This window comes from Pleurodeles waltl, chromosome 1_1 (genome assembly GCF_031143425.1).
Source record: "Pleurodeles waltl isolate 20211129_DDA chromosome 1_1, aPleWal1.hap1.20221129, whole genome shotgun sequence".
NCBI classification, from domain to species: Eukaryota; Metazoa; Chordata; class Amphibia; order Caudata; family Salamandridae; genus Pleurodeles; species Pleurodeles waltl.
Genome location: NC_090436.1, coordinates 996,630,634 through 996,656,300, shown reverse-complemented (window position 1 = coordinate 996,656,300; position 25,667 = coordinate 996,630,634). Strand labels below are relative to the sequence as shown.

Genomic DNA, 25,667 nt, shown 5'->3' with positions numbered 1-25,667 from the left:
GATTTTGCTGCAAAGTAAACTGCAGTATGATCGTCTCTGTTGCAATTTGCTGAAGACAGGTGTGCGTACTACTTTATTTTTACTCAATCTCAGACAAATTACATGTCTATGTCACTTCAAGATCCTAATCCATGGACATCAACCCAGGCCATTAGCATATGAAAGGTAGCTAAAAACTCAAAGCAAGTCTGAAGTAACTTTCTCGTAAGGTGTAATTTATTTTTAGGCATGTATAAAATGTATTTGCCTCACCATGGTAAGTGGCAGTACAGCAGAAATACAGTGACCAAGTAGATGGAGTGCTGGAATGTACAATTAGATTAAAAAGATAATGTATCAATTGAATACTTCACGAAAGAATCTCCAATATAGCCACTCTGAATTAAGATTAGCTAGAAGATTTAGTGAAGCTCTGGGTAGGTAGCATTGAAATATCCATTTTATACACATCGAAATGTTATCACAGAGTCAATCAATGGAGGTATCCAAATGAGTTTATTGTTCCAAATGCAAGGAAATCTGTTCATTTTAGTGGATTGTGTGTGTATTTGGCAAGATTGATCAATTAAAATAATGTTTAAAGTACTTTCAAATTCAACTATACGTCAAAAACCTTTAAATAACAAAAGCAACCTATTTAACATACCGTGAGCTATTACAATGTCAACTATTTTAAACAGGTCCATGGAATGCAAGGAGGCAAGATCTTGTCAAACCACAACCAGTCTCACATCAAAACATGAGCAGCGTTGTGAAATACTTCTACTGTTAGATTCATTAGCACATTCTAGTTACAGCAAAAAGAATGTGCATGCTTCAGCAGGAGAAGGCGTGAAGCAACTATGCAAAGATGACATTCTATTTTTTTGGTTATAAAATCTTAAGAGACAAATAGCAATGGATTTCAAAGAAAAACGACCTAAAAATGCATCTACAGATAACAAAATGTTGAAAAAAAGCCAACAACTTCATGTGAACACCCACACCTACAATAGAGAAGCAGGACATTGGAAAACGCTGCAGACATCAGTAGTTTATTTTAGGTTCCAACACATTCAAAATGGAAACTTGGGTAAGAATAATTTCCACCCAACAAATGACTGTAGATTCTACTAGCATGTAATGCTTATCATGGGACAGCAATAAGGATGCCCAAGCGTTGTCCTTTCTCTACATCGAGCAATGCCAAGATGGTACGTCATTTGTGTTCAAACTGAGTTGCAGTGACGGAGTACTACCATCAACAAATTAACCAGCAATGGTAGAAATGTTGGTTACCTTGCTTTTGTGAGGCACATATACTAGAAAAAGGGACCAGTACAACTAAGGTCACAGTAAATAAGCAGAACAATCATCAGGTCAACTGCTTTGTATGCTGCTCAGTCAATTCATTACATTTTTTGAGAAGCAAGACGGGCGGCTTACAGCACCCAAAAACAGTTTTCATTCTCCTTCAAGCTTACATTTATGATTTTTACGAGTCGGTCAGAAGACTAATTGGAAGGTGAAAGAAGGATTTTTTTTAAAAAAGCCTTACGCATCGCCCAAAAATGAATAAAAATACAAGAACTGCTGACAAACTGTTTTCCCGTGAGAAATTTGAATGAAGGTTTAAAACAAGTCTAAAGTTATGCTTTCCAATAGGGACTTCAAGTACAATATTTCCAAGTAACAGATCTGAACAATGTAAAACGGCTTTATTTAACACAGAAAAAATATACATTTATAAAATCGAAACCACGAGAGATCTGTGTCACAGAAATGTATGAAATAGTGCAAGACTTACCATCAAACAAGGAAGACCTCAAGGAAAACACGAATAAAGAAAAAAAAACAGAAGCAGAGTCTCACTTTACCCTATCCTTTTCTGTCACATCTACCAGTTCACAAGAGTTGCATAATTCAAGAAATTGCTACTCTAGCATCTGGATTTGCTATTAGAGCAGAGCTCAATGAGGTCTTCCATGCTTAAAGCAGCTGTGAGTGGTCACGTTTTCTTCCTCAAGCAGGAAAAAGGTTTAGTCTTCCATAAACTCAGGTAAGCAATAATTTTTTTGCGAGATTTGCAATTTGTTGGAATGTACAGATATCTGTATAAAGGAAGTGGATTGCAAACATTTCGAAGTCATTTAAGAACTTATAATTTAAAAATAACAGCAAAATATCTTGCTTACAATTCAAGTCAAGCGAACAGACATGTTATACCAGAATTATGCAAAACAAGGAGAAATAAAAAAATAATCTGTAATATTCGGAGAGAATGTGGAAGCAACCAATTAGAATAGCTGTTCTCAAAATTGCAGTATCCTCGATGCAAAGTCTATATTCGAGAACACTTTATAAGTTAAAGTACAAACAACAGTCTCAGAGGCCCAGTCTTTTCATGAACACAATTTCTTTACCATTCACAACCTTAACTAAGTCAGGAATGAATACCTCATAGAATCTTCCATTCACATATCATAAGAGTTAGTAACGTAAAATGAAGGTAGATCGGCTTAGACAGTTGATCAACATTTGTTTTTATAGAGATACTGCAATTTTGCATGCCCCCACAATCATTAACTTGTTGGAGTTGTTGGGCTATGTAGTGCAGCAATTCATACACAGTACAAAGTCGCCAGCAGGACTGGAATGATGTGTTAATAGAAGGCACCATCATGCTTATTACATTACCCGATAACTCAGATTACAGTCAAAGACCACTGTCACCTTAGAAAGCTTAAAGAAAAAGGGGTGAAGGTGTGTTGCACAGCTCAGCCGTCCCTACGTTGTAGAGGGGCAGGCTAGACAATCTTAAAAACTGTCTAGAACTCAGGACCATAAACCTTTAAAGTTCCAGAAAACATCCCAACTAAAATGCCTTCTTCTGTAATATGTTGCAGTCTGTTAAGGTTTATAAGTGTGTACAATATGTTGGTCACGGCAAGGAAATCAGATGCCCGGCATCCTTTCATAAACTATTCTCAATCTGAAAAAGAGGATCAAGGATTAAGTTTCCTGCCTCCTCCTGCAGATGACAATCTGGATGAGTTCAGAGTACCCAAATAGTGCATTTTGATGAGTGCATAAACGCAAGTTTTGTTTTAGCCACTTGGTCTAGGTGAACACAAAAAAGGCAAGCTTCTCCATTAGCACAAAGTGCACTACTTTTGTTTCCCACAGTAATACTTATAGAACTTGTGCAGAAGAGCATTTAGACCGAAAGGACCAGAATTCGAAGGGCATGTCCTGCAGTCCATTTTTGTTGGTTGTTTGCAGTTTTAAGATAATGGTTATTTTTTTCAGTTCTTATTTCTCCAAGTCTAGATTTTTATAAATTAAAACAGTGACTCCTGTTCAGAAACCGGGAAAGAATGTTCACCTCAATTTAAACTGGAAACCAAAAGGATGCTTTTTCACGTCAAAAGGAAATGATCAAAAAATGTTGTGTCACATTCCAAAGCCAAAAATTAACAAGAATGCAAACACGACGAATAATGAAGCACTGCCCAAGATGGACTTGTCTGCAGTGGTTGTATCAACGACGAGGCCCCGTGTAACGGGGTTCCATCTGTGGTGTGCCTCTCCCGGTTCCTAGTTTCTGTGCCATGCCTCCCCGTGGTGGAGGTCCTCTTCCATCACGGTCCCGTATCATGCCACCAGTTACTAATCCACGCGGACCACCAGGGCCTCTATCATTGCGTCGAATGTCTCGACGGTCTTCGCCACCTCTTATCTCTCTCTCTCGGGCAGCTCTAGTTTTCTTTTCTTCAACATTTAGCCGCACCTCTCCACGGAACATAATGGGCTGTTGTAAGTGAAAAGGTAAGTTATAAAAAAATTAGACAATACTCCAACTATAAAATACTCTTTCAGGGTTTAACCAAGACCTGCAGTTCAATAAAGTAATTTTTAGCTTAAAATAAGTTACTTTCCTGTAATAGAAGACTATCCAGAGAATAGGGGTGCATATCCTGTCTAGGTTGAGGGAGGCCTCTTTAAAAATTGACAGTCTACCAACAACTTAAGTACATGGTTCGTGTGCTGCAGGTATTTCTGATGAAAATAATTCTTAAAGTTTGTAAGCTTATATATGAGCGTGGTTATTACACTATTAAAGGACTCCGTGAACTATGTTTTATAACAACATAGGGGGACTTATCTGTTAGCTGCAACATTTTGACACTATTCTGAAACCAACACTAGAAGGCAGGGGCACAACATGAATGTAAAACGCAATAAGCAGCAAAGTCTTGTTGGGGTTTTGGGCACTAACGGAAAAGTGTCAGTATGTACAATGTTATGCATAGTTTGTTTTGGGATTCTCTACCACCTCCACTGCCCCTGGCAGAGTTGGATGGAAATCTAGAACAAACTAAGTAGTAAGTTTTACAGGTACAAAACACTATCCATCTGCTGCATGTGCTGTGGCTAAGCAGCCTATAAAACTGCAAATCAGTACCCGTACCCCTAACGTGATGGGTGGCAAAAGGAAGCCGAAGACTAAGAAAAAGTATTTAAAACTCTTCCCAACTTATACTTCTTTTCTTGTTTGTATATCCACCCTATTGTTTTCGGTATGTGTGAAGAAAAGATTGTTGTTGCTCTGGAAATTTCATCCAACAAAGTTTTCAAAAGAAATCTCCATTACAGATTTCCTAATGGATGCACAATGTAAGATCTGTGCCTACAGAAGTGAGGAAAAGTTGTGTAACCAACAGTTGGAGCGTGTTGCATTACAGACTTTGATGATTTTCACTCTTGACATCTAGTATTTGGTTTAGAATATTACAAGCTGTATATATTTCATGCCGTTAAATTTTAAGAATAATTTGTGATCATATACCCAACGTCCACAATGCATCAGCCCACAGGTCTACATCTTAGGCCATCTATTTTCCATAGACTGGAGAGGTGGTAGCACAGATAAATCTATAGCATAGCATAGTTGCAAAAACTGGCAATAGGGAAGGAACATTTTCTCTTTGCAGCATGTGCTGTTGACTGAAAAGCAGTGGCTATTCCTCAAGGGCGAGATGGACCAAAGAGACAGAAGTAGTAAATGGAAATGGTCTCAAAAAAGTTTGTCCTGCCTGGATTATTATTATTTTTTTCGTAAACATCAACAAAATTGTCTTTTGTTATAGTGTGAACAGAAGACCACTTTGCTGGCATGCAAATATCCATAGGTCGAATTGTGACAAGGAAATCCTTAGTAGCGTCATTTTTTTAATGTTGAAGATAAATGTTAAATGTCTGAACTGACTCCTTACCTTATAAAACCTCATATCTGGAAACTTCTTTAAGCAGTTGTAAGTAAATGGCTCCCTGTTGCAGTTATCCCCCACTTTTTGCCTGATACTGATGCTGACTTGACTGAGAAGTGTGCTGGGACCCTGCTAACCAGGCCCCAGCACCAGTGTTCTTTCACCTAAAATGCACCATTGTCTCCACAATTGGCACAACCCTGGCACCCAGGTAAGTCCCTTGTAACTGGTACCCCTGGTACCAAGGGCCCTGATGCCAGGGAAGGTCTCTAAGGGCTGCAGCATGTCTTATGCCACCCTAGGGACCCCTCACTCAGCACAGACACACTGCTTGCCAGCTTGTGTGTGCTGATGGGGAGAATATGACTAAGTCGACATAGCACTCCCCTCAGGGTGCCATGCCAAGCTCACACTGCCTGTGGCATAGGTAAGTCACCCCTCTAGCAGGCCTTACAGCCCTAAGGCAGGGCGCACTATACCACAGGTGATGGCATAGGTGCATGAGCACTATGCCCCTACAGTGTCTAAGCAAAACCTTAGACATTGTAAGTGCAGGGTAGCCATAAGAGTATATGGTCTGGGAGTCTGTCAAAAACGAACTCCACAGCTCCATAATGGCTACACTGAATACTGTGACGTTTAGTATCAAACTTCTCAGAATAATAAACCCACACTGATGCCAGTGTTGGATTTATTAAAAAATGCACACAGAGGGCATCTTAGAGATGCCCCCTGTATTTTACCCAATTGATCAGTGCAGGACTGACTGGTCTGTGCCATCCTGCTGCTGAGGGACGAGTTTCTGACCCCATGTGGTGAGAGCCTTTGTGCTCTGAGGACAGAAACAAAAGCCTGCTCTGGGTGGAGGTGCTTCACACCTCCCCCTGCAGGAACTGTAACACCTAGCAGTGAGCCTCAAAGGCTCAGGCTTTGTTACAATGCCCTAGGGCACTCCAGCTAGTGGAGATGCCTGCCCCCTGGACACAGCCCCCACTTTTGGCGGCAAGTCCAGGAGAGATAATGAGAAAAACAAGGAGGAGTCACTGGCCAGTCAGGACAGCCCCTAAGGTGTCCTGAGCTGAGGTGACTCTGACTTTTAGAAATCCTCCATCTTGCAGATGGAGGATTCCCCCAAAAGGAATAGAGATGTGCCCCCCCCCCCTCAGGGAGGAGGCACAAAGAGAGTGTAGCCATTCTCAAGGACAGTAGCCATTGGCTACTGCCCTCCCAAACCTAAACACACCCCTAAATTCAGTATTTAGGGGCTCCCCAGAACCTAGGAACTCAGATTCCTGCAACCTAAGAAGAAGAGGACTGCTGAGCTGAAAAACCCTGCAGAGAAGATGGACACCAACTGCTTTGGCCCCAGCTCTACCAGCCTGTCTCCCCACTTCTAAAGACACTGCTCCAGCGACGCTTTCCCCAGGACCAGCGACCTCTGAATCCTCAGAGGACTGCCCTGCTCTAGAAGGACCAAGAAACTCCAGAGGACAGCGGCTCTGTTCACCCAAGACTGCAACTTTGTTTCAAAGAAGCAACTTCAAGACAACTGCGTTTCCCACCGGAAGCGTGATACTTGCTACTCTGCACCCGACGCCCCCGGCTCGACTTGTGGAGAACAAACACTTCAGGGAGGACTCCCCGGCAACTACGAGACTGAGTAGCCAGAGTTGCCCCCCCCCCCGAGCGCCCACAGCGACACCTGCAGAGGGAATCCCGAGGCTCCCCCTGACCGCGACTGCCTGACTCCCAGATCCCGACGCCTGGAAAAGACTCTGCAATCGCAGCCCCCAGGACCTGAAGGATCGGAACTCCAGTGCAGGTGTAAATAAATGCTCAGGAAATTAGAGCAGAGCATAATTTAAAAGCCACGTATGTGCGCTGATGCCAGTTCCTTTTTTTTAAATTATTTTTTAGTTTCTACATGCCCTCCAAAGCGAGCATGAATAAATGTTTGTACCATGGTGCTGAATATTAATTTTGGGCCTTTGTAGATTTTACTGAGAGGCCACTCCACATATCGAGAAGGAAGGACAGTGAAAAATGTGGTTAGATACAGTTTTCACCAGAAAGAACATTATCAACATTAAGTAACTTAGATACTTCTAACTGCACATTCCTCTCTTAAAAATAGATACTAAAGTAGTACCTCTCCAGGTGGAGAGTCTGTGTAATGGACTCAGACTAAACAGTCTTGCAGGATCGAGCAGGCTAAATGCCCGTCCTACCCAACCTGGTTGTGAAGACAGTAGTGCTTTGTGAACGCATGCACCTAAGTCCATGTCGCAGCCTGGCAAATGTCCAGGGCAAGCACTCTGAGCCAACACAGTGGTGGCAGCCTAGTTGCTTCTTGGCCAGTGCATAGCAGGTCCTCTTTCACACCTCTACAGGGTTCTTTACACATCCTTCCCTTTCTTTGCTCCCTGAAAAGGCCACAAAAAGTTGATCAGCCACACTGTTCCTTGGAACGATCAAAGTAAAAGCTTAAAGCCTTTTTGGGATAAAGTTGATGGAGACCTTCCTCTTGGGGAGAGGGTGGTGTGGAAAGCATAGAACACTGTTCAGTGAATGATTGACCAAAGAGAAAGAGAATGTCAACTTCTGACAGGAATGCCAACCGAGTCCTCAGCACCAACCTGTCTGGGGATAAGACGAGGTGTATGGCTGCTGCAATGCCTGCTGTTCTATCGAGTGATGCGCCGACAAAGCTGTGATGAGAAAATCAGTCAGAAGACGCAGCAAACAACTATGCATCGACTTGAAGAGTGTACACATGAGAAACGTCAAGAAAAAGTTAAGCTCGCACTTTGGCATCATAAACAACTTGGGAGGGAACATGTCTCTAACTTTTTAAAAACAAATCTGTTCACAATAGGCAATGTAAGCAAGGACGGTTGGTCAGGTAAAATGCACTAAGTCCGAAAGGACGTTTGCTGGACCAAAAATATAACAAGTAAAACATCACTTACAGCTTTGAAACAGTGTTAGGAGCAACTACATCAAGTCTCAAATTTTATTCACAGCATAAATTGATTTTGTGGAAAGGTGACTAGCAATAAGGATGGAATTTTAGGATGGAAATTAAAATAATGACTTAAAGTACTTTCAAATTCAACTATACGTCAAAAAACTTTAAATAACAAAGCAACCTATTTAACATACCGTGAGCTATTACAATGTCAAATAATTTAAACAGGTCCATGGAATGCAAGGAGGCAAGATCTTGTCAAACCACAACCAGTCTCACACCAAAACATGAGCAGCGTGGTAAAATACTTCTCCTGTTAGATTCAATAGCACATTCTAGTTACAGTAAAAAAGAATGTGCATGCTTCAGCAGCAGAGGGCGTGAAGCAATTACGCAAAGATGACATTCTATTTTTTGGTTATAAAATCTTCAGAGACTAGTAGTAATGTGTAGTAACAAGGATGGAATTACCATCTCAGATGGTAGATTAACCTAAGTCAAGTACACTGCTGCTTAAACTCCAGGCATGTAGGTGTAGATTATACAGACTGAGGAGGAGGGCCCTGCCCTGCAGCTGAGAAAGAAGATCCTTACAACGTGATCAGAGAACAGATACTCAATTCAAGAAATTCGGGGTACCATACCCGCCTGTCCCAGTACAGAGAAACTAGGGTGGCTAGGGCCTGGTCTGGCCTTAATCTTTTTTTGGGTCTCTAAGTAAGCTAGACAGAGGCAGGAATTTGTGTCCAACTGGAATGTATCTCCAAAAGAGCGTATTTGCAGAACTCTAAAGAACAAAATTTGACACTGCATACTTGGCGATGGCAAAAATAACGAGGTTTACCCACTGTTAAAAAATGCTCTACATTACCTCAGAATGTAGTCTCCACTCATGATCTTTCAGACACGGTCTGCTCCACCTGTCTGCCTTGTCATTCTGAGACACTACCAAGTGGCTGCGATTTGGGAAATGACCTAACACACCAACCAAGCCCAGAGATGCAAAGCCTCCTGGTACGGGAACCAGACCCAGTCTGCTTAGTTTGTTGCAACACCACATAGCAGCGGTGTTGTGAGAACTTGCCCATTCCTTCCATTGATGTATGGCCTTCAGACCCAAATGAATAGCACACAACCCCTACAGACTGAAGTGAATCGAAACTTCTGTTGCAAACCAGAGAATCTCCATCTTCCAAAGATTACGTCCCCCACCCAGCGGGGACAATTTACTCATCATTGTCACTACTAGCAGAGGTAGGTAGAGGGTCCAGCTGCTGTACCAATTGTGCTCAAGCGGCCACCACTGCATATCATGAGCCTTCTCCAAGATTTGAATGACAACTATTAAAATTCCTCGATACTGGGTCCACTGGGACTTTGTATTAACTTGCAGTCATTTGCCACCTGACAAACAGAATGCAGGAGGCGAAAAAGCCTCAGGGATGCTGTTGTCTAGGGTGTAGGAAGCTGGTGTAGGGTGGGTACCCAAGGTACTTACACCAGGTCCAGGTATCCCCTCTTAGTGAAGTGTAGGCAGTGTCTAGAAGCAGGCTCTCTAGCGGTAGCTGTGGATGAGCAGCCAAAGGCCTATCTCTGAGACATGCAAAGCTCATGCAATACCACTGTAGTCACACAGCACTTCCACATACGAAAGAAAACACTTAGTTGTACAGAAATAAAGGTACTTTATTTTTGGCACATATGGTCACAAATCACTAGACAGGCGACCTACCCTTAGGAGGTTAAGTAATACACTAAATATATATACTAGCAATCAGAAATAGGAATAGAAAAGAGGGCAAACAGTAATAACCAATAACGACCCGGGAAGGGGGGGGAAGGAGGGGGGGGGGGGGGTCGGTGAGCACAAACCATATACTAAAAAACGGAATGCGAACAAGGTACCCCCACCTAGGTAAGTAAGACTTGTAGAAGGGAGATGGGGATATTAGAAAACCACACAGGTAAGTACCACAGTACCACCCATCGACCAGGAATGCAGGAGTAAACCACTGGATTTTCCCCAAACCACTCAAAAGGAGGAAAAGACAACACCCAGAAAAGACTGCAAGAAAACCAGTGGTGGATTCCTGAAGAAAGAAGACCTGTGGAGAGAGGGGACCAAGTCCAAAAGTCACAGTGGAGTCCAGGAGGAGTAGGAGGTACTACCCACCCAGCTGTGGATGCAGGAGTTGGTCGACAGTTCTGAAGAACAGGTCAGCACTGCAGCCCAGGAGCCGGTGAGGAGTTCCAGATGGATGCAGAAGATGTCCCACACCAGAAGGGAGATTGCAGACTGGTGTCGGTGCAGGATTTCTTCCGACAAGCCTTGGCAAAGTCAAACTTGTTATTAGTGGAAAAGAGGTGCTGCCAGGGACCAGCAAGGCCCTGGCGGACTCAACCCAGGAGTTACAGGGGACCATCAACATCACACAGTCCACAAGAGCAGAAGCAGCACCCACAGGAGTCCCACAGGACGGGGACACAAGCCACAGAAGAAGCCCACGCAGCACTACTAAAGTGGATCCCACGCTGCAGGAGGCTGGGATTTGCAGGAAGGAGTGCTGGGGAATGGAGCTGCATGTAGCCCGAAGACCCCTTGGAGGAGACACCAACAAGCCTTGGCAGCTGCTAGAGATGTGGTGCATGGGGGTGCTGTCCTGCCTGGGAAAGCAAAGGCTTACCTCCACCAAAGTTGGACAGCTGGCAGAAAGGACCAAGAGAACTACTCTGGACCTCCACCGGTGATGCAGGATCCACACAGCTCAGCAGGAGAGGGGATCCATTCAGCCGGTTGTCACTTGTAGGTGCCTGCAGTTGCATGGAAGTAACTTCACTCCAAGGGAGGTTCCTTCTTGTGCAGGATGAAGAGGTGCAGTCTTCTAAGGCACGGCGAGGAAACCGTTGCAAAGCTGGCAGGAACTTTGGATACAATGTTGCAGAAGAGTCTCTCATGCATCTGCAGCTTGTAGGTTCCTGGAGGATCCAGTCGCAGTTCCAGAGGCCAGAAGTCAAAGTAAAGGTTGCAGGAGTCCCACTGGAATCTTGCAAGCCGAATAGGAGGACTCACCCAAGAGAGAGACCTTAAATATCCCTGAAAGGGGGATTGGTCACCCAACCAGGTAAGCACCTATCAGGAGGGAGCTCTGATGTTATCTGTCTGGCCACTCAGATGCTCCCAGAGTTCGTGCCAACCTTCGACTCAAGATGACAGAACCCAGGGACCCTCTGAAGGAGCTCTAGGAACCACCCCTGGGGTGGGGAGGGACAGGGGAGTGGTCGCTCCCCTTTCCTTTGTCCAGTTGTGCGCCAGAGCAGGGATTGGGGGTCCCTGAAACAGTGTGGACTGGTTTATGCACGAAGGGCACCAAGTGTGCCCTTCAAAGAAAACCAGTGGCTTGGGGGAGGCTACCCCTCCCAAGCCAGTCACCCCTATTTCCAAAGGGAGAGGGTGGTACCTCCCTCTCCCAAAGGAAATCCTTTGTTCGGCTTTCCTGGGCTTTATCAGATCAAGCAGCAGGAGGGCAGAAACCGGTCTGAGGGGTGGCAGCAGCTGGGCTGACCGAGAAACCCTGCAAGATTAGTGGTAGCAAAGCTGGGGGTCCCCAATGGAGCCCCCAAAGTGCATAGAATCATACTTCCAGTACTTGAAATAGTATTGGGGTATGATTCAGACATGATTCATACCAAACATGCCCAGGTTTGGCGTTACCATTATATAGCTGGACATAGGTAGTGACCTATGTCCAGTACATATATAAAATGGCGTCCCCACACTTACGAAGCCCAGTAAAATGGTGCTGGGGTTCGTGGGGGCACTTCTGGTAGTGCAGGGGTGTCCTACCACACAGGTACCTGCACCCTAACCTCTGGGCTGAGGGGGCCTACCATAGAGGTGACTTAGTGACCTGTAGTAAAACCGGGTGCATGCACGTGGTTCATGCAGACTCCAATGACAAGCCTGCTAGACCCTTTGCATGGGCTCCCTATGGGTGGCAGAATAACTGCTGCAGCCCATAGGGACCCCCTGGAACCCAAATGCCCTGGGTACGTAGGTACCATATACTAGGGACTTACATGAGGGGACCAGTATACCACTTGTGGGAAGAAAAAGGTACAATTTAGAGGAGAGAGCAAAACTACTGGGGTCCTGGTTAGCAGGAACCAGGTAGACAGTCAAACATACGGACAACAGGCAGAAAATGGAGATAACCATGCCAAGAAAGAGGGCACTTTCCTACAAGGTGGTCTATACTTGTGGTGAGCCCACCTTCAATAGCCTGTCATGTAGGTAGAAGACAGGTATCCCTGCACTCCAAAGATGGGCAGCAATTACTACCATCACTTTAGTGCACACCAGAGGTGGTGCTAGTGAGGTCAAAGGGAGGAGGCTGGGATGAATAGGAGGCGTCAAAACAAAAAATGTTTCAGGCATACCCTGAACTACAAATACCAGCTGTGGGAATGCAGGATGGGATGCAGTGGTTATGGTTCCCTTTGAAAGGGTAGAGATTGACATTGTTGGTGCTCCTGATTGTCAAACAGCACCAGGAAACAGATTCATACTGAGGTAATGCCCGTTAGGACTGTCACTGCCCATGCGGTTGCCAGAGAGCTCTTAAGTATTTTTACTAGGGTGGGTTTCCTTAAGGGGGTAGTTTCAGACAAAGGAAATAACTTAATGTCTGGTAACCTGAGAGAAATGTGGAAGGAATATGGTCTGACTTATATGTTAACTACCCCATACCTCCCACAAACATATGGTCTGGTTGAGAGATTTAACAAGACCATGCAAGGCATGATCATGGGACTCCCTGGAAAACTCAGAAAGACTGGATGTAATTTTGCCATGCCTGCTTTTCTCCTACAGAAGTGCCTCTGAAGGGAGTGGAGTTAGTCCCTTCGAACTTCTGTATAGCCATCCTGTCAGGGTATCACAGAGTCGTGAGGGAAGGCTGGGAGAGACCTCAGAAAGGCCCAAACATGACATTGTGGACTATATGCTTGGCCTTTGTTACAGAATGGCTGTACATGGAGAAAGCAAATAAAGTTGAGGCCAGCCAAGCGCTCCGGGAGCAATGGTTTGACCAAAATACTGCATTAGATGAGTACCATCCAAGGCAGAAGGTATGTGTTTTGGAGCCTGTAGCACCTAGGACCCTCAAGGACAAATGGAGTGCCCCTTCCCCCATCTTTAAGAAAAAAGGGGACGTCGCATATAAAAGTGCATTTTGACACTTCTAGGAGACCTCCCCATGGTCATCCATGTAAACTGCCTTAAACCCTTCCACAACAGGGCTGATGTGGCCATGCTGATCATCACTGATTAGGATCAGGAACAAGAGGGAGCACCTCACCCTGACCTCCTGTCAACCTTGCAGATGGGTCTGTTGAAGGAGTGGTCTTTTTAGACACCCTCACTGCCCAACAGAAAGTGCTCCAGAACTTGCCTATGTGGAGCTTTTCACCCTAACCCCTAGTCAGACAACCCGATACACACACGGCGTGGACACTAGGTACAGCCTGCCTGTCAAAAAATAAAACCTACAATCTGATCAAGTTAATGAAAGCATCAGAGCTGAACTAAGCAAGATCCGGGAGATAGGGGGATCATTGAGCGCTTAGGAAGCCCAAGGGCTAGCCCAGTGGTTATAGTCCCAAAACCTCATTCTAAGGGAGGCAAACCAGAGCGGAGGTTGTGTGTGGAATACAGGGGACTCCATGAAGTCACTAATACCAACATTCACCCTATTCCAAGAGCAGAGGAGTTAATCGACAGGCCTGGTGCATCAAAAATTGTCAATACTTTTAATAGGGTACTGGCAGATTTGTTCACCCCAGGCGACAAAGAAAAGACAGCATTCTCTACCCCAGATGGACATTACCAATTTACTGTAATGCCAGTTAGACAAAAGAATGCCCCAGCAACTTTCCAGAAGCTGGTGAACAAAGACCTGGCTGGGCTGGAAGCTTTCAGTGCAGCATACCTTAATGATACTACTGAATATAGCTCCTCTTAACAGGATCACCTGATCAACCATGGGAAGGTTCTTGAGGCACTGCAGAAGCAGGATTCACTATCAAGGAAAGGAAGTGCCAGATAGGGCAGAGGGCTCTGTTGTATACTTGGGCAACCTTGTAGGTGGAGGCCAAGTTCAAACCTTACAACCCAAGATGCAAGCTATTCTTCAATGGGAGGCTCCAACAACCCAGACCCCAGTCAGGGCACTTCTTGCCTTGACTGCGTAATACAGGGGGTTTGTGAAGGTATATGGCACTATTGTTTCAACCCTCACAGAATTGACTTTCAATTAACAACCCAAAAATGTTAACTGGACAGTGAGCAGTCAAAAGGTTATTGGCACTCTAAAGGAAGCAATATGCTCAGCACCCATTCGAAAAGCTCCAGGTTACACTAAGGAATTCACTGTGCAGACAGATGCCTCTGAACATGGGATACAAGAAGTTCTATTCCAGACAAACTATGATGGCCTGGACCAGCCTGTTGCTTTTATTAGCAGGAGATTACTCCAAGAGAACAGTGTTGGAGTGCCATTGAGAGGGAAGCCTTTGCTGTGATCTGATCCCTGAAGAAGCTGAAACCATACCTGTTTGGTACTCCCTTCACTGTTCAGACTGATCACAGGCCTCTCAGATGGTTGATGCAAATGAAAGGGGTAAATCTTAAACTTCTGAGGTGGTCCCTCTCCCTACAGTGTACCACAGATGGCCTTTCCAGGTTTTTCCACTTAAACAATGAAAACTCTTGGGAAAGATTAGGCTCATTCTCTTTCGTTTCGGAGATGGGGTGTAGGAAAGTGTCTTTTTTTGACATGGTCACCCCTACTTTTGCCAATGGTACTGATGTTTTTCAACTGAAGGTGCACTGGGTCTGTGCAAACCAGGTCCCCAGCATCAGTGTTCTTTTCCTAAAAACAAGGTAAGATGGTCTAATTGTATACAATTGGCGCACATTTTAGTGCTACTGTAAGTCCCTAGTAAATGGTACCCCTGGTACCGAGGGCACGGGTACTAAAGAGGGTTCAGAAGGGCTGCAGCATGTATTCTGCCACCCTAAGGGACCCCCCCCCCCTACAAACTGCATGCAGACTGCCACTAAAGGCTGCATGACATGGTGCACTCACTGTGTACCATGCCAAAGTCACTGCATATAATACATGTAGGTCACCCCTACAACAGGCCTGGGAGCACTAAGGCAGGGTGCATTTTATTTGATGTGAGGACATATCTGCATGAGCAGATTTGTCCCTGTGATGACTAGTTCAATTACTAAATATTAAAAGTAAATAAGGAAGCCATCTTAAGGTATGTACTAGGCAAATGTCATTATCAGTTACCCAGCTACATAATGGCTTCACTGAAACCTATGGTGTTTGGTATCAATCGCTGCATCTTAATAAATTCATACTGATACCGGTACTGGAATTATTATGGCATGCATCCAGTGGGAACCTTAGAGGTTCCCCTTGAAACCTAGAAGTCTTCTAGTATGCCTAATGCTGGCTCCAGAGGAAGGTGTTATCACCTTTTCTAGCAGGATGGCTAGTAAATCAGCATTTCTGGGATGGAGACTTCAAAGCCTCTGCTGCCCTTTGATATGAGACCCTAGCTTCGCCCAGACTGGGGAATTCCACCCCCTGCCCTGAAGCCCATTTGGTTCCGGGATAGGTGGGAAATTAGCTATGTAAAAGTCATGTTGCACCTCCAGGTTAGGTACACCCCTAAGGTGGGCTGCCTGAGCTGCTCCACAAAACAAGAGTTCCACTATCTAGTTTTTGGTGGAATTAGGAATTCTGTGGCAGGGTTATGCCCACTCCCTGCAGGAATAGGTCATATAGGGTTCAAGTGACCCCAGCAGTAAGCAGCCTATCGGCTACTTCCCTTCACTCCCCTTAACGCCCCTAAAATCAGTATTTAGGTGACCCTGACACCAAGATCTCAGATTTGATTGCCTACAAGAAGGAGGACAATAGAAGAGCTGAACACCACAAGAACTATGGACAAGCTGTGAATTTTGTCGCCAAACCCTGCCTGTTCCAGCCCCGACATCAAGAACCGGACTCATCCTGCAGCTGTGCATCCTACAAAAGCCTTGGAGGCCTGCAAGCACTTCGCCAAAAAGGCAACATCTCCCTTGAAGTGGAAGATCCACTTGCCTTCAGGCACCAACCACAAAGTGCGGTTCACCGATCTGCTGACCACCAGGTCCACGGATGTAGCAGCCACCCAGGAGAAGGTTCCTAAAGCTCCAACAGGTCAAGCCAGTCTCCCCAACGAGTCCCAGGATGCTATACCCTCTAAGAGCCCTCCAGCACCAATAACCGTGGTACCACAGCCCTTGCGGCAGCCATGGCTTGTTAAGTGTCCAGCCCAGACACACCTACTGATGTAGGACTTCCACATAACCGAGCCAAGTGACAAGAGTGGCCCTACTGTCCACATCACCAGGTCGACCTAAAAAGTGAGACCATCCAAACTCAAGCGACCCAACGGACAAAACATTTCTGCACCGGGAAGGCCAAACCATATACTAAAAAAGGTGGAATGTGAAAAGCAGTCCCCCACCCAAGGAAGTGAAATCAGTTGAAGGGAGCTGGATGAACTAGGAACCCCAAGAGTTGAGTACCAGTGTGACTCCCAGCGACCAGGAGAGCAGAGGTAAGTACCTGGCTTTCCCCAAAACCAACAGGAGGACTTGGAAAAAGGCTAGTGCAAGAACGAGACAAGACTGGAAGAACCCAAATGTGAATGCTGCAAAGGAAGGGGACCAAGTCCAATTGGAGTGCTCGGTTGTGGCAGGAGCCACTACCCACCCTTCTGTGGATGCAGGAAAAGATCGACAGTGGACGAAGAAGGTCAGCAGTGCGGCACAGGAGCCGAAGATGAGTCCCAGATGTGATGCAAGTGATGTCCTACGCCGGTGGTCGTGTTGGAAAACCATCAACAAGCCTTGGCAAAATGCAAGAGTCTGAGAAGAAGGTTTTGCAAGGCTGAAGAGGACAAGCAACGTCTAGAGGATGCAACCCAAGGAAGGGAGTCTGGGGTGACCCTCAGCAGCCCCCACAGGCAGCAGGGACAGGAGTCGCAGTGAGGCCCATTCAGCACACCTAAAGAGGAGTCCTACATCGCTGGAGCAGCAGGCAGAAGACTGCTTTGCAGGAAGGTGTTCTGAGGGACAGGGCTACACAGAGTTTGAAGATCCCCTGGAGGCTGAACAAACAAGCCTTGGTAGCTGCAAGAGTCTCGGTGCACAGGGGTACTGTCCTGCAAGGAGAGGCAAGGGCTTACAGTCTCCCAAGTTACACTGCCGGTAGAGAGGACCAAGGGGACCACTCCAGACCACCACCTGTGATGCAGGATGAACATAGCTCCGGAGAAGAGAAGATCCCTGCAGCCGGACGACGTTGCAATTGGTACCTGCAGATGCAGGAGAATGACTTTCACTCCAAGGAAGATTCCTTTTTACTTCTTGTGCAGGCTGAAGACTCGTCCTCAGAGAATATACATCAGGGGAAATGTTGCAGTTGCTGAAAGGAGCCAGTGAAACAATGTTGCAGAGTGGAGTCATCACTGTAGTTGCAGACTGTCGGTTTGTGGAGGGTCAAGATTCAGTCAGAGTGGCCAGATGATGAAGTAAACGATGCAGAGGAGTCCTGCGGGAGTCTTGCACGTCAAACCTGAGGGCCCGCCCAAGAAGGAGACCCTAAATAGCCCAGAAAGGGGCACTGGTCATCTAGAAGGGTGACCACCTATCTAGAGGGGGCTGGGACGTCACCTATCTGACCTGGCCAGTCAGGTACTCCCAGGGGCCTGTGTCCACCCTGGATTCAAAATGGCATAACAAAGTGGCCACCTGGAGGAGCTCTGGGCACCAACCCATGAGTGGTGATGGACAAGGCAGTGGTCACTCCCCTTTCCATTGCAAAGTTTTGTGCCAGAGCAGGGGCCTGGAGTCCCAGGACTGGTGCAAACCGGATCTCGCAATCAAAGCACCAAATGTGCCCATCAAAGCATACCAGTGGCTTGGGAAGGCTACCCCTCTCAAGCCTTCTCACACCTATTTCCAAGGGAGAAGGTGTTACTTCCCTCTCCCACAGGAAATCCTTTGTTCTGCCTTCCTCTGCCTGAGCTGGTCAAGCAGCAGGCGGGCAGAAACCAGTCTGAGGGGTGGCAGCAGCACGGGCAACCCAGAAAAACCCAGAAGAGTGGTAGGAGCAATGCGGAGGGTCCTCCAAGGAGCCCCCAGAGTGCAAGGAATCATACAACCAGTAGTGGCAACAGTATTGGAGTTTGATTCTGACAAGTTTGCCAGGTTCGAAGTAACCATTATGTAGCTGGACACTGGTCTAGTACACAGGTAAAATGGCTTCCCTGCACTTACGACGTCCAGTGAAATGGAGCTGGAGTTAGTAGGGGCACCTCTGCTCAGGCAGGGGTGCCCTCACACACAGGTATCTGCTCTCTGGTCTAGGATGGCCTACCACAGGGGTGACATGCAGTGACCTGTAGTGAAAGGGCGCATGCACCTTTTCACGCAGGCTGCAATGGCAGGTCTGCAGAAACAAGGGCTCCCATGGGTGGCCCAATGCATGCTGCATCCTATGTAGAACTCCTGGCGCCACAATGCCCTGGGTACCCAAGTTCCATGTACTAGGGACTTATATGGGGGCACCAGTATGCCAATTGTGGGGTGTGTAAAGTCCTAAGCAACCAAATTTAGAGGGTGAGAGGACAATCAGTGGGGTCCTGGTTAGCAGGATCTCAATGAAAACAGTCAAAACATACTGACAGCAGGCAAAATGTGGGGGGCAACCATGCCAACAAGAGGGTACTTTCCTACAACAATTAAAACCAATTTTTCTTCAAATAAGTGTTTTGTGTCACAATGTCAAGGTGACCAGTCGTGGGTGCGCCTGGGAACAGGCTTATATATTGCCCAACGAGTGAGGATATGAATGTAGTAGTGAGTAGGAAAAATAGTGTCCATGCGTGTAGAAAGAGAATGATATTAAGTGAAAGATATCAGTAACAAACACTGGCTTCCGAAGAGGAGGGTGGGAGCATGTGATTCTAGAGCATTACATGCCACAAACAGATGCTTAGAGAGTAACCTAACCCTTTGATAGCTTGGGTGGCTCTAGATATCTATGCGCGGCATCAACTGTAAAGTGGTACTCTTAAGTGGTGGCTAGCCAGTGGATAGGGCAAAGGTTTGAAAGAGTGCGGAGGACAGTCTGACCAGCCCTAGCTTGCAGCCTTGCATGGATACCCATATAGTTAAGCACTGTGAACTTATGTGGAGTGGACCATGTTGCAGTTTCATAAATATCTGCTTTGGGTATGTTCCCTAGAAAGGCCATAGTAACACCCGGTTTGCGCATGGAGTGTGGCTTGAGGCAGGCAGGTAGGGTTCTTTTAGATTTAGCATAACAGGTTTGGGTGCATTAGATGATACACCTAGCAATCCGTGTCTCAGAAATGGCATGGTCTTTTGGAGGCTGTGAAGAACCACAAACCACTGTTGCATTTTGCAAAAGGATTTGGTTCTATCTATGGAATACACAAGTATCCTTATGATCAAGTTATATGTAGTGTCCTTTCAGCTACTGAGTCTGGCCTTGGGGAGGGGGTGGGGGTGGGGACAGGATTTCTATGGTTTGGTTAAGTAAGTAATCACTTTGGGTAAGAATTTTAGATTAGTTCTAAGAACCACTCTGTCATGATGGACCAGCTATCTGAAGGGCTTCAGCTCACTAAAACGCCCTAGAGACATTATAGCTAGCACAAAACCACCTACCAGGGCAGAAACTGCGAAGGGTATGAATGCAGCACCTAAAATGTATTATTATTATTTTTTTTAATGATGGGATGGCATGAGTCTAGCGAGGACAATATCGAGATTCCACACCAGGGATAGAGGAACCCTTGGTGGAATTACATGTTTAAGGCCATCCATAAAAGCCAACTACAGGAATTTTGAAAAGAGAAGAGTGCTCTCTGTTTTGCATGTGTGCCAATCGTGGTTAAGTGTAGCCCTAATTGACCAGTAGTCTAAGTTGAGCAGGTAGCAAATAATGTCTTGCACCGTAAGTGTAAGTGTTTGTGTTTATGTGCTTTGGAGTGCAAAAGCAGACATATGCTTCCAGTTAGCAGTATATAGAAGGTGCGTATAGTGAGCCTGCAGCCTTCCCAGAACATGTCCATGCATTCTTGACGTAGGTTTAGGTAACCAAACTCTAGGACCTCAAGATCCAAATCGCCAAGTCTAACTGCATGGTTTTGTGTGAGAAGGTCCAATTTATTGGGGAGTTTCTCATGCGGGGTGATGGACAACCATATTTGTCTGGCCAACTTCGTGACCAAATAAGGAATTAGTGGGAGATGTGGAAAAGCACACACAAAGATCTCTGACCAATTCATCCTCAGAGCATTGCCCATAGACTGGGAGTGTGGAAACCCGGTGGAGAAGTTTGGTATTTTGTATTTTCATGTGTGGTTAAAAGGTCTGATTGGGGTCCCCCTCTTTGGAAGTAAGGGAATAAGGCAGGAGGGTGGAGTTCCCACTCGGGGTCTTGCTGCTGTGTCCTACTAAGCAAGTCTGCAAAGTTGTTATCCACTACCTGAAGATACTCTGCCTTGCAATAGATGGCCCAGCGCCAGATTCGCTGTGCTAGAGCAGATAGCTATGGGGAAAGTGTGACTCCTTGTTTTCGTGGGTAGAACATAACAATCATGTCTGTGCTCACAGGGACTACCTTGCCTTGAACCTGTTGAAGGAAGGATTTGAGAATTAGATAAATGGCTAACAGTTCCAAGCGGCTTATGTGGAGACACATCAAATGCAGTGACCACAGACCATGGACTATCATGCCATTGAGGTGTGCTCCGCAGCAGACTAGAGATGTGTCCATGTCAAATGTGACTTGCAGAACTGGACCAGCAAGAGTCTGCCATGCAACAGATTGTTGCTGTTCCACCACTGCAGAGAGCGATGAGTGCAAGCCCTTACCAACACTCTATCTTCCAGCTGACCCTCTGCTTGTGACCTCCCGCTTCAGAGGTACTCTTGAAGTGGCTCATTTGTGATCTGGCAGGAGCCAGTACAGCAATGCATGAACTCATTCCCAGTGGGTGGTGGCTGGCAATTTGTTGGTTAACTGAAGGGCCTGTACAAGGCTTACCCCAAGGTCCTAGGAGATTATCTTTCAAGGCCTCATTGAACAGGAAGAGGATCAGAAGCAGTCTGGCTAGGCTGTAGGACTTCAGGAAGTACACTGCATTTTCACCTCCCATCCTAGGTATAACAAGGAACTCTGGCACATTCTTCAATAGCAGGTCCCGGAGAAAAAAGGGATGTTTCCAGAGACTTATCCAGCCCACTAGCTTCTTGCAGATCCTCAAACCAAATTACCATTTATATAGGGCTGAGCGAACTTATCACTGCAGTCACCATAATTATGAGAATCTGACATAAACGGAGTGTGTGTGTGGAGTGCCTGGAAATTGATGTGATTTTGACTGTAGCGCACAGGGTACCTTCCAACTAGGTCTCTTGTGCAGTGCTTCTTCCCTAAAACTGTACCATGATTGGCACAACTTCAGACCCTGCTCTCCGCCACCCCCCCCCCCCCCAAAAAAAAGAGTCCCTTGTACATGGTACCATTGGTACCTAGAGCATGGGGACTGAAGAAGGTCCCCTAGGGGCCCCTAACCAAGGCCATGCCATCGCCAGCTGGCATCCCTTGGTGCAGGGACAAACAACCAAGTCAACACAGCACACTGCCTTTGTGCCATGTCCAGCATTACTGCCTAAGGTATAGGTTTACTGTATCGCAGGTGTGAGCAAATCAGCATATTAGATATGCCCCTACAGTATTTAAGTTTATTCTTAATATTGTAAGTACCAGTGAAGCCATAGAGAGTACATGGGATGGAATCTCTATTTGAGTTCCCCAGCACCATGATGGCTTCACTGAACCCAGGAGTGTTTGGTACCAAAGAAACTGATGGCAGTGTAGGATTTATTTGAATGTGCACTCAGAGGGCACCTTCGAGGCACCCCCTGAAAACCTACCAACCTTGGTGTGGACCCTGGCTAGGTGACATCAGTCTGCCACAACCAGAAATGTTACTGAAACCATTGGGTAAGAGCCCTTCTTCTCTGCAGCCAGAAACAAAGCCCATCGTGGGCAGGGATGTCAGACCCTCGCTCCCCAGGAAGGCACAGTGCTTGAGGGGTAAGCTTCACAGACCTGCTGCCTTTGCAATGCAACACTAGCCTCTGAAGCTAGCAGCAGATGGCTGCCCTGGCTCCAACCCCAACTTTTGGCGGGAGAAAGGAAGGGAGAACCAAGTGAAGCACATTTTTTAGTGCCTACCATCTTTAAGATGGTAAGACTAAACCAATCCGGTCTAGGACTATTCCCCATCCCTTCAACAGGAGGGTGGCCTAATAGTGAATGTAGACACCCGAGGTAAAGTACCCTTTGATCCCTACCTCTTACTCCCCTGTAACACCCCTAAATCTAGTATTTAGGTGGCTCACCCAGAACCTGAAACTAGATTCCCGACTACCTAAGAAGAGCTGGGCACTACAACGTTGCACCAGCAGAGAAGACTGCAGACAAAAACTGACTTGGCCCAAGCCCTACCGGCCTGTCTGCAGCCCCTGACGATTCTGCATCAAAAGGCAACCCATCCCGCAGCCCAACGACCTCCAAAGCCCTGGGAGGACTGCCTGCCTTCGACAAAGACATGCTGCTGAGCCGCTGGCATGTGCCCCCGTGCTTACCTCAACCCCTGGAGACAGGGTTACAAAATTGCTTTTCAATTACCCACATTCTCCACTGAATAACATTGGCGCCAGATTCAGTTTGAACCCTACAGCTGTGCTGCTAGAAGTGCAGAATTGCTACTTACCTGAATGTACTTACCTTTTTAAGAATTTCTGGGTCTTAAAATAAATCTTGAAAGAAGCTTATTTTTAGGTCAAGCGCTTTGACCTGTTGAAAGTATTGTGAACTTTTACTAAGCCTATGTCTCCCCCATCACTTTCACTTGTTTGTAGGCTTGCCTTTCAAAAATCACTTGATGTCATTGGTAAATTCTTTACATTTGTTCCGCCTTGAGGGTGATTTTGTCACACCTTGCAGACTGACCCTGTTACATGGATTATTGCATGATCGCTGATATACTTCAACGTGGACAAAACATTTATTTTATGTCTCCCCTTTGTGATGCATGGCAGCCATGGTGGTCACGGCACGAACAGGCAACAGCGAGACCTCTATGAGCGGTATTGGAGCGAAGGTCACATTGTTCACAGTTCGCTAATCAGTTATTTCTTGTGGCTCTCTCCTTAAAACACTTGAAATTGGTGAATGCTTTACGTAAAACAGAAATCCTCAAACTGAAAGCAGCTTTTCCAGCACATCGGGAAAGCGGATACTACAATATTCACTGCACTTGGGAAAATTCGACCCATAATGCATTGCAGGGCATAACGTTTACAAAACATTTTTCTCATAATTCAGTCTGTGGTGGTCATAGGACAATTGGACCACCACCAAAATGTCCACAGCAATGTGCTCCGTGTACATCATCTTTGGGTCCTCGCACTAGGTTAGTACGGACCCCAAAATAACCCCTCCCACCATTGAGTGTCTGTTTAAGCTCTTTCATGGCTGAAACTTGTTTTACCTTCTCCCATTTTTTCCCATGCGGTTATGCTCTCTAAGGGCTGGCTGTATGGTTACTTTGCGGTCAACATACTATAAAATACGCAGCACGCACTCTCTACCCATAATGCTTTGCAGGGCATTACTTTTACAAAACATTTCTGCTCTTAACTCAGTCTTTGGTAATCCTAGGACAATGGGACCACCTTCAAAACACTGTCTACATCATCTCTGGGTCCCCCACACTAGGATAGTGGGGACCCCAAAATAAGGAAAATGTCACTTACCCAGTGTACATCTGTTCGTGGCATTAGTCGCTGCAGATTCACATGTTGTGCATAGTCCGCCGTCTGGTGTTGGGTCGGAGTGTTACAAGTTGTTTTTGTTCGAAGAAGTCTTTTCGAGTCCCGAGACCGAGGGACGACTCCTCCTTTGTTCCATTGCGCATGGGTGTCGACTCCATGTTAGATTGTTTTCCCCGCAGAGGGTGAGGTAGGAGTTGTGTATGTTAGTAATAGTGCCCATGCAATGGAATGAATAAGTATGTACCAACTAAGGTTTAAGTATGAAAATGTCACTTACCCAGTGTACATCTGTTCGTGGCATCAGTCGCTGAAGATTCACATGTTGTGCATAGCCCGCCATCTGGTGTTGGGTCGGAGTGTTACAAGTTGTTTTTCTTCGAAGAAGTCTTTCGAGTCACAGGACCGAGGGACTCCTCCTCTTTGTCTCCATTGCGCATGGGCGTCGACTCCATCTTCGATTGTTTTCCCCGCAGAGGGTGAGGTAGGAGTTGTTTGTTAGTAATAGTGCCCATGCAATGGAGTGAATAAGTATGTACCTATCTAAGATTTAATATATTTATGTAGGAAGTTGGCTCTGTATGTGCTATTTCAAAGTAAGGAATAGCATGCACAGAGTCCAAGGGTTCCCCTTAGAGGTAAAATAGTGGTAAAAAGAGATAATACTAATGCTCTATTTTGTGGTGGTGTGGTCGAGCAGTGGGCTTATCCAAGGAGTAGTGTTAAGCATTTGTTGTACATACACATAGACAATAAATGAGGTACACACACTCAGAGACAAATCCAGCCAATAGGTTTTGTATAGAAAAATATCTTTTCTTAGTTTATTTTAAGAACCACAGGTTCAAATTTAACATGTAATATCTTGTTTGAAAGGTATTGCAGGTAAGTACATTAGGAACTTTGAATCATTTCAATTGCATGTATACTTTTCAAGTTATTGACAAATAGCTACTTTAAAAGTGGACACAGTGCAATTTTCACAGTTCCTGGGGGAGGTAAGTTTTTGTTAGTTTTACCAAGTAAGTAAGACACTTACAGGGTTCAGTTCTTGGTCCAAGGTAGCCCACCGTTGGGGGTTCAGAGCAACCCCAAAGTCACCACACCAGCAGCTCAGGGCCGGTCAGGTGCAGAGTTCAAAGCGGTGCCCAAAACCGCATGGGCTAGAATGGAGAGAAGGGGGTGCCCCGGTTCCGGTCTGCTTGCAGGTAAGTACCCGCGTCTTCGGAGGGCAGACCAGGGGGGTTTTGTAGGGCACCGGGGGGGACACCAGCCCACACAGAAATTTCACCCTCAGCGGCGCGGGGGCGGCCGGGTGCAGTGTAGAAACAAGCGTCGGGTTCGCAATGTTAGTCAATGAGAGATCACAGGATCTCTTCAGCGCTGCAGGCAGGCAAGGGGGGGGGGGTTCCTCGGGGAAACCTCCACCTGGGCAAGGGAGAGGGACTCC

At 46.1% G+C, this 25,667-nt stretch overlaps 1 protein-coding gene across 2 annotated transcripts in view; it reads right to left on the bottom strand.

Annotated features, from left to right (window-relative positions):
- Positions 1-476: 476 nt before the first annotated feature.
- The window catches only part of G3BP2 (G3BP stress granule assembly factor 2), a 306,903-nt gene continuing 281,712 nt past the window's right edge, over positions 477-25,667 (bottom strand). Inside the window, exon 12 of one of the 2 annotated variants that reach the window (XM_069230287.1) lies at positions 477-3,790. In XM_069230287.1, coding sequence (XP_069086388.1) covers positions 3,521-3,790 — 270 coding nt within the window. In that variant the 3' untranslated portion in view covers positions 477-3,520. The remainder of the gene's footprint in view (positions 3,791-25,667) is intronic. The other variant, XM_069230288.1, reaches the window with a different exon arrangement.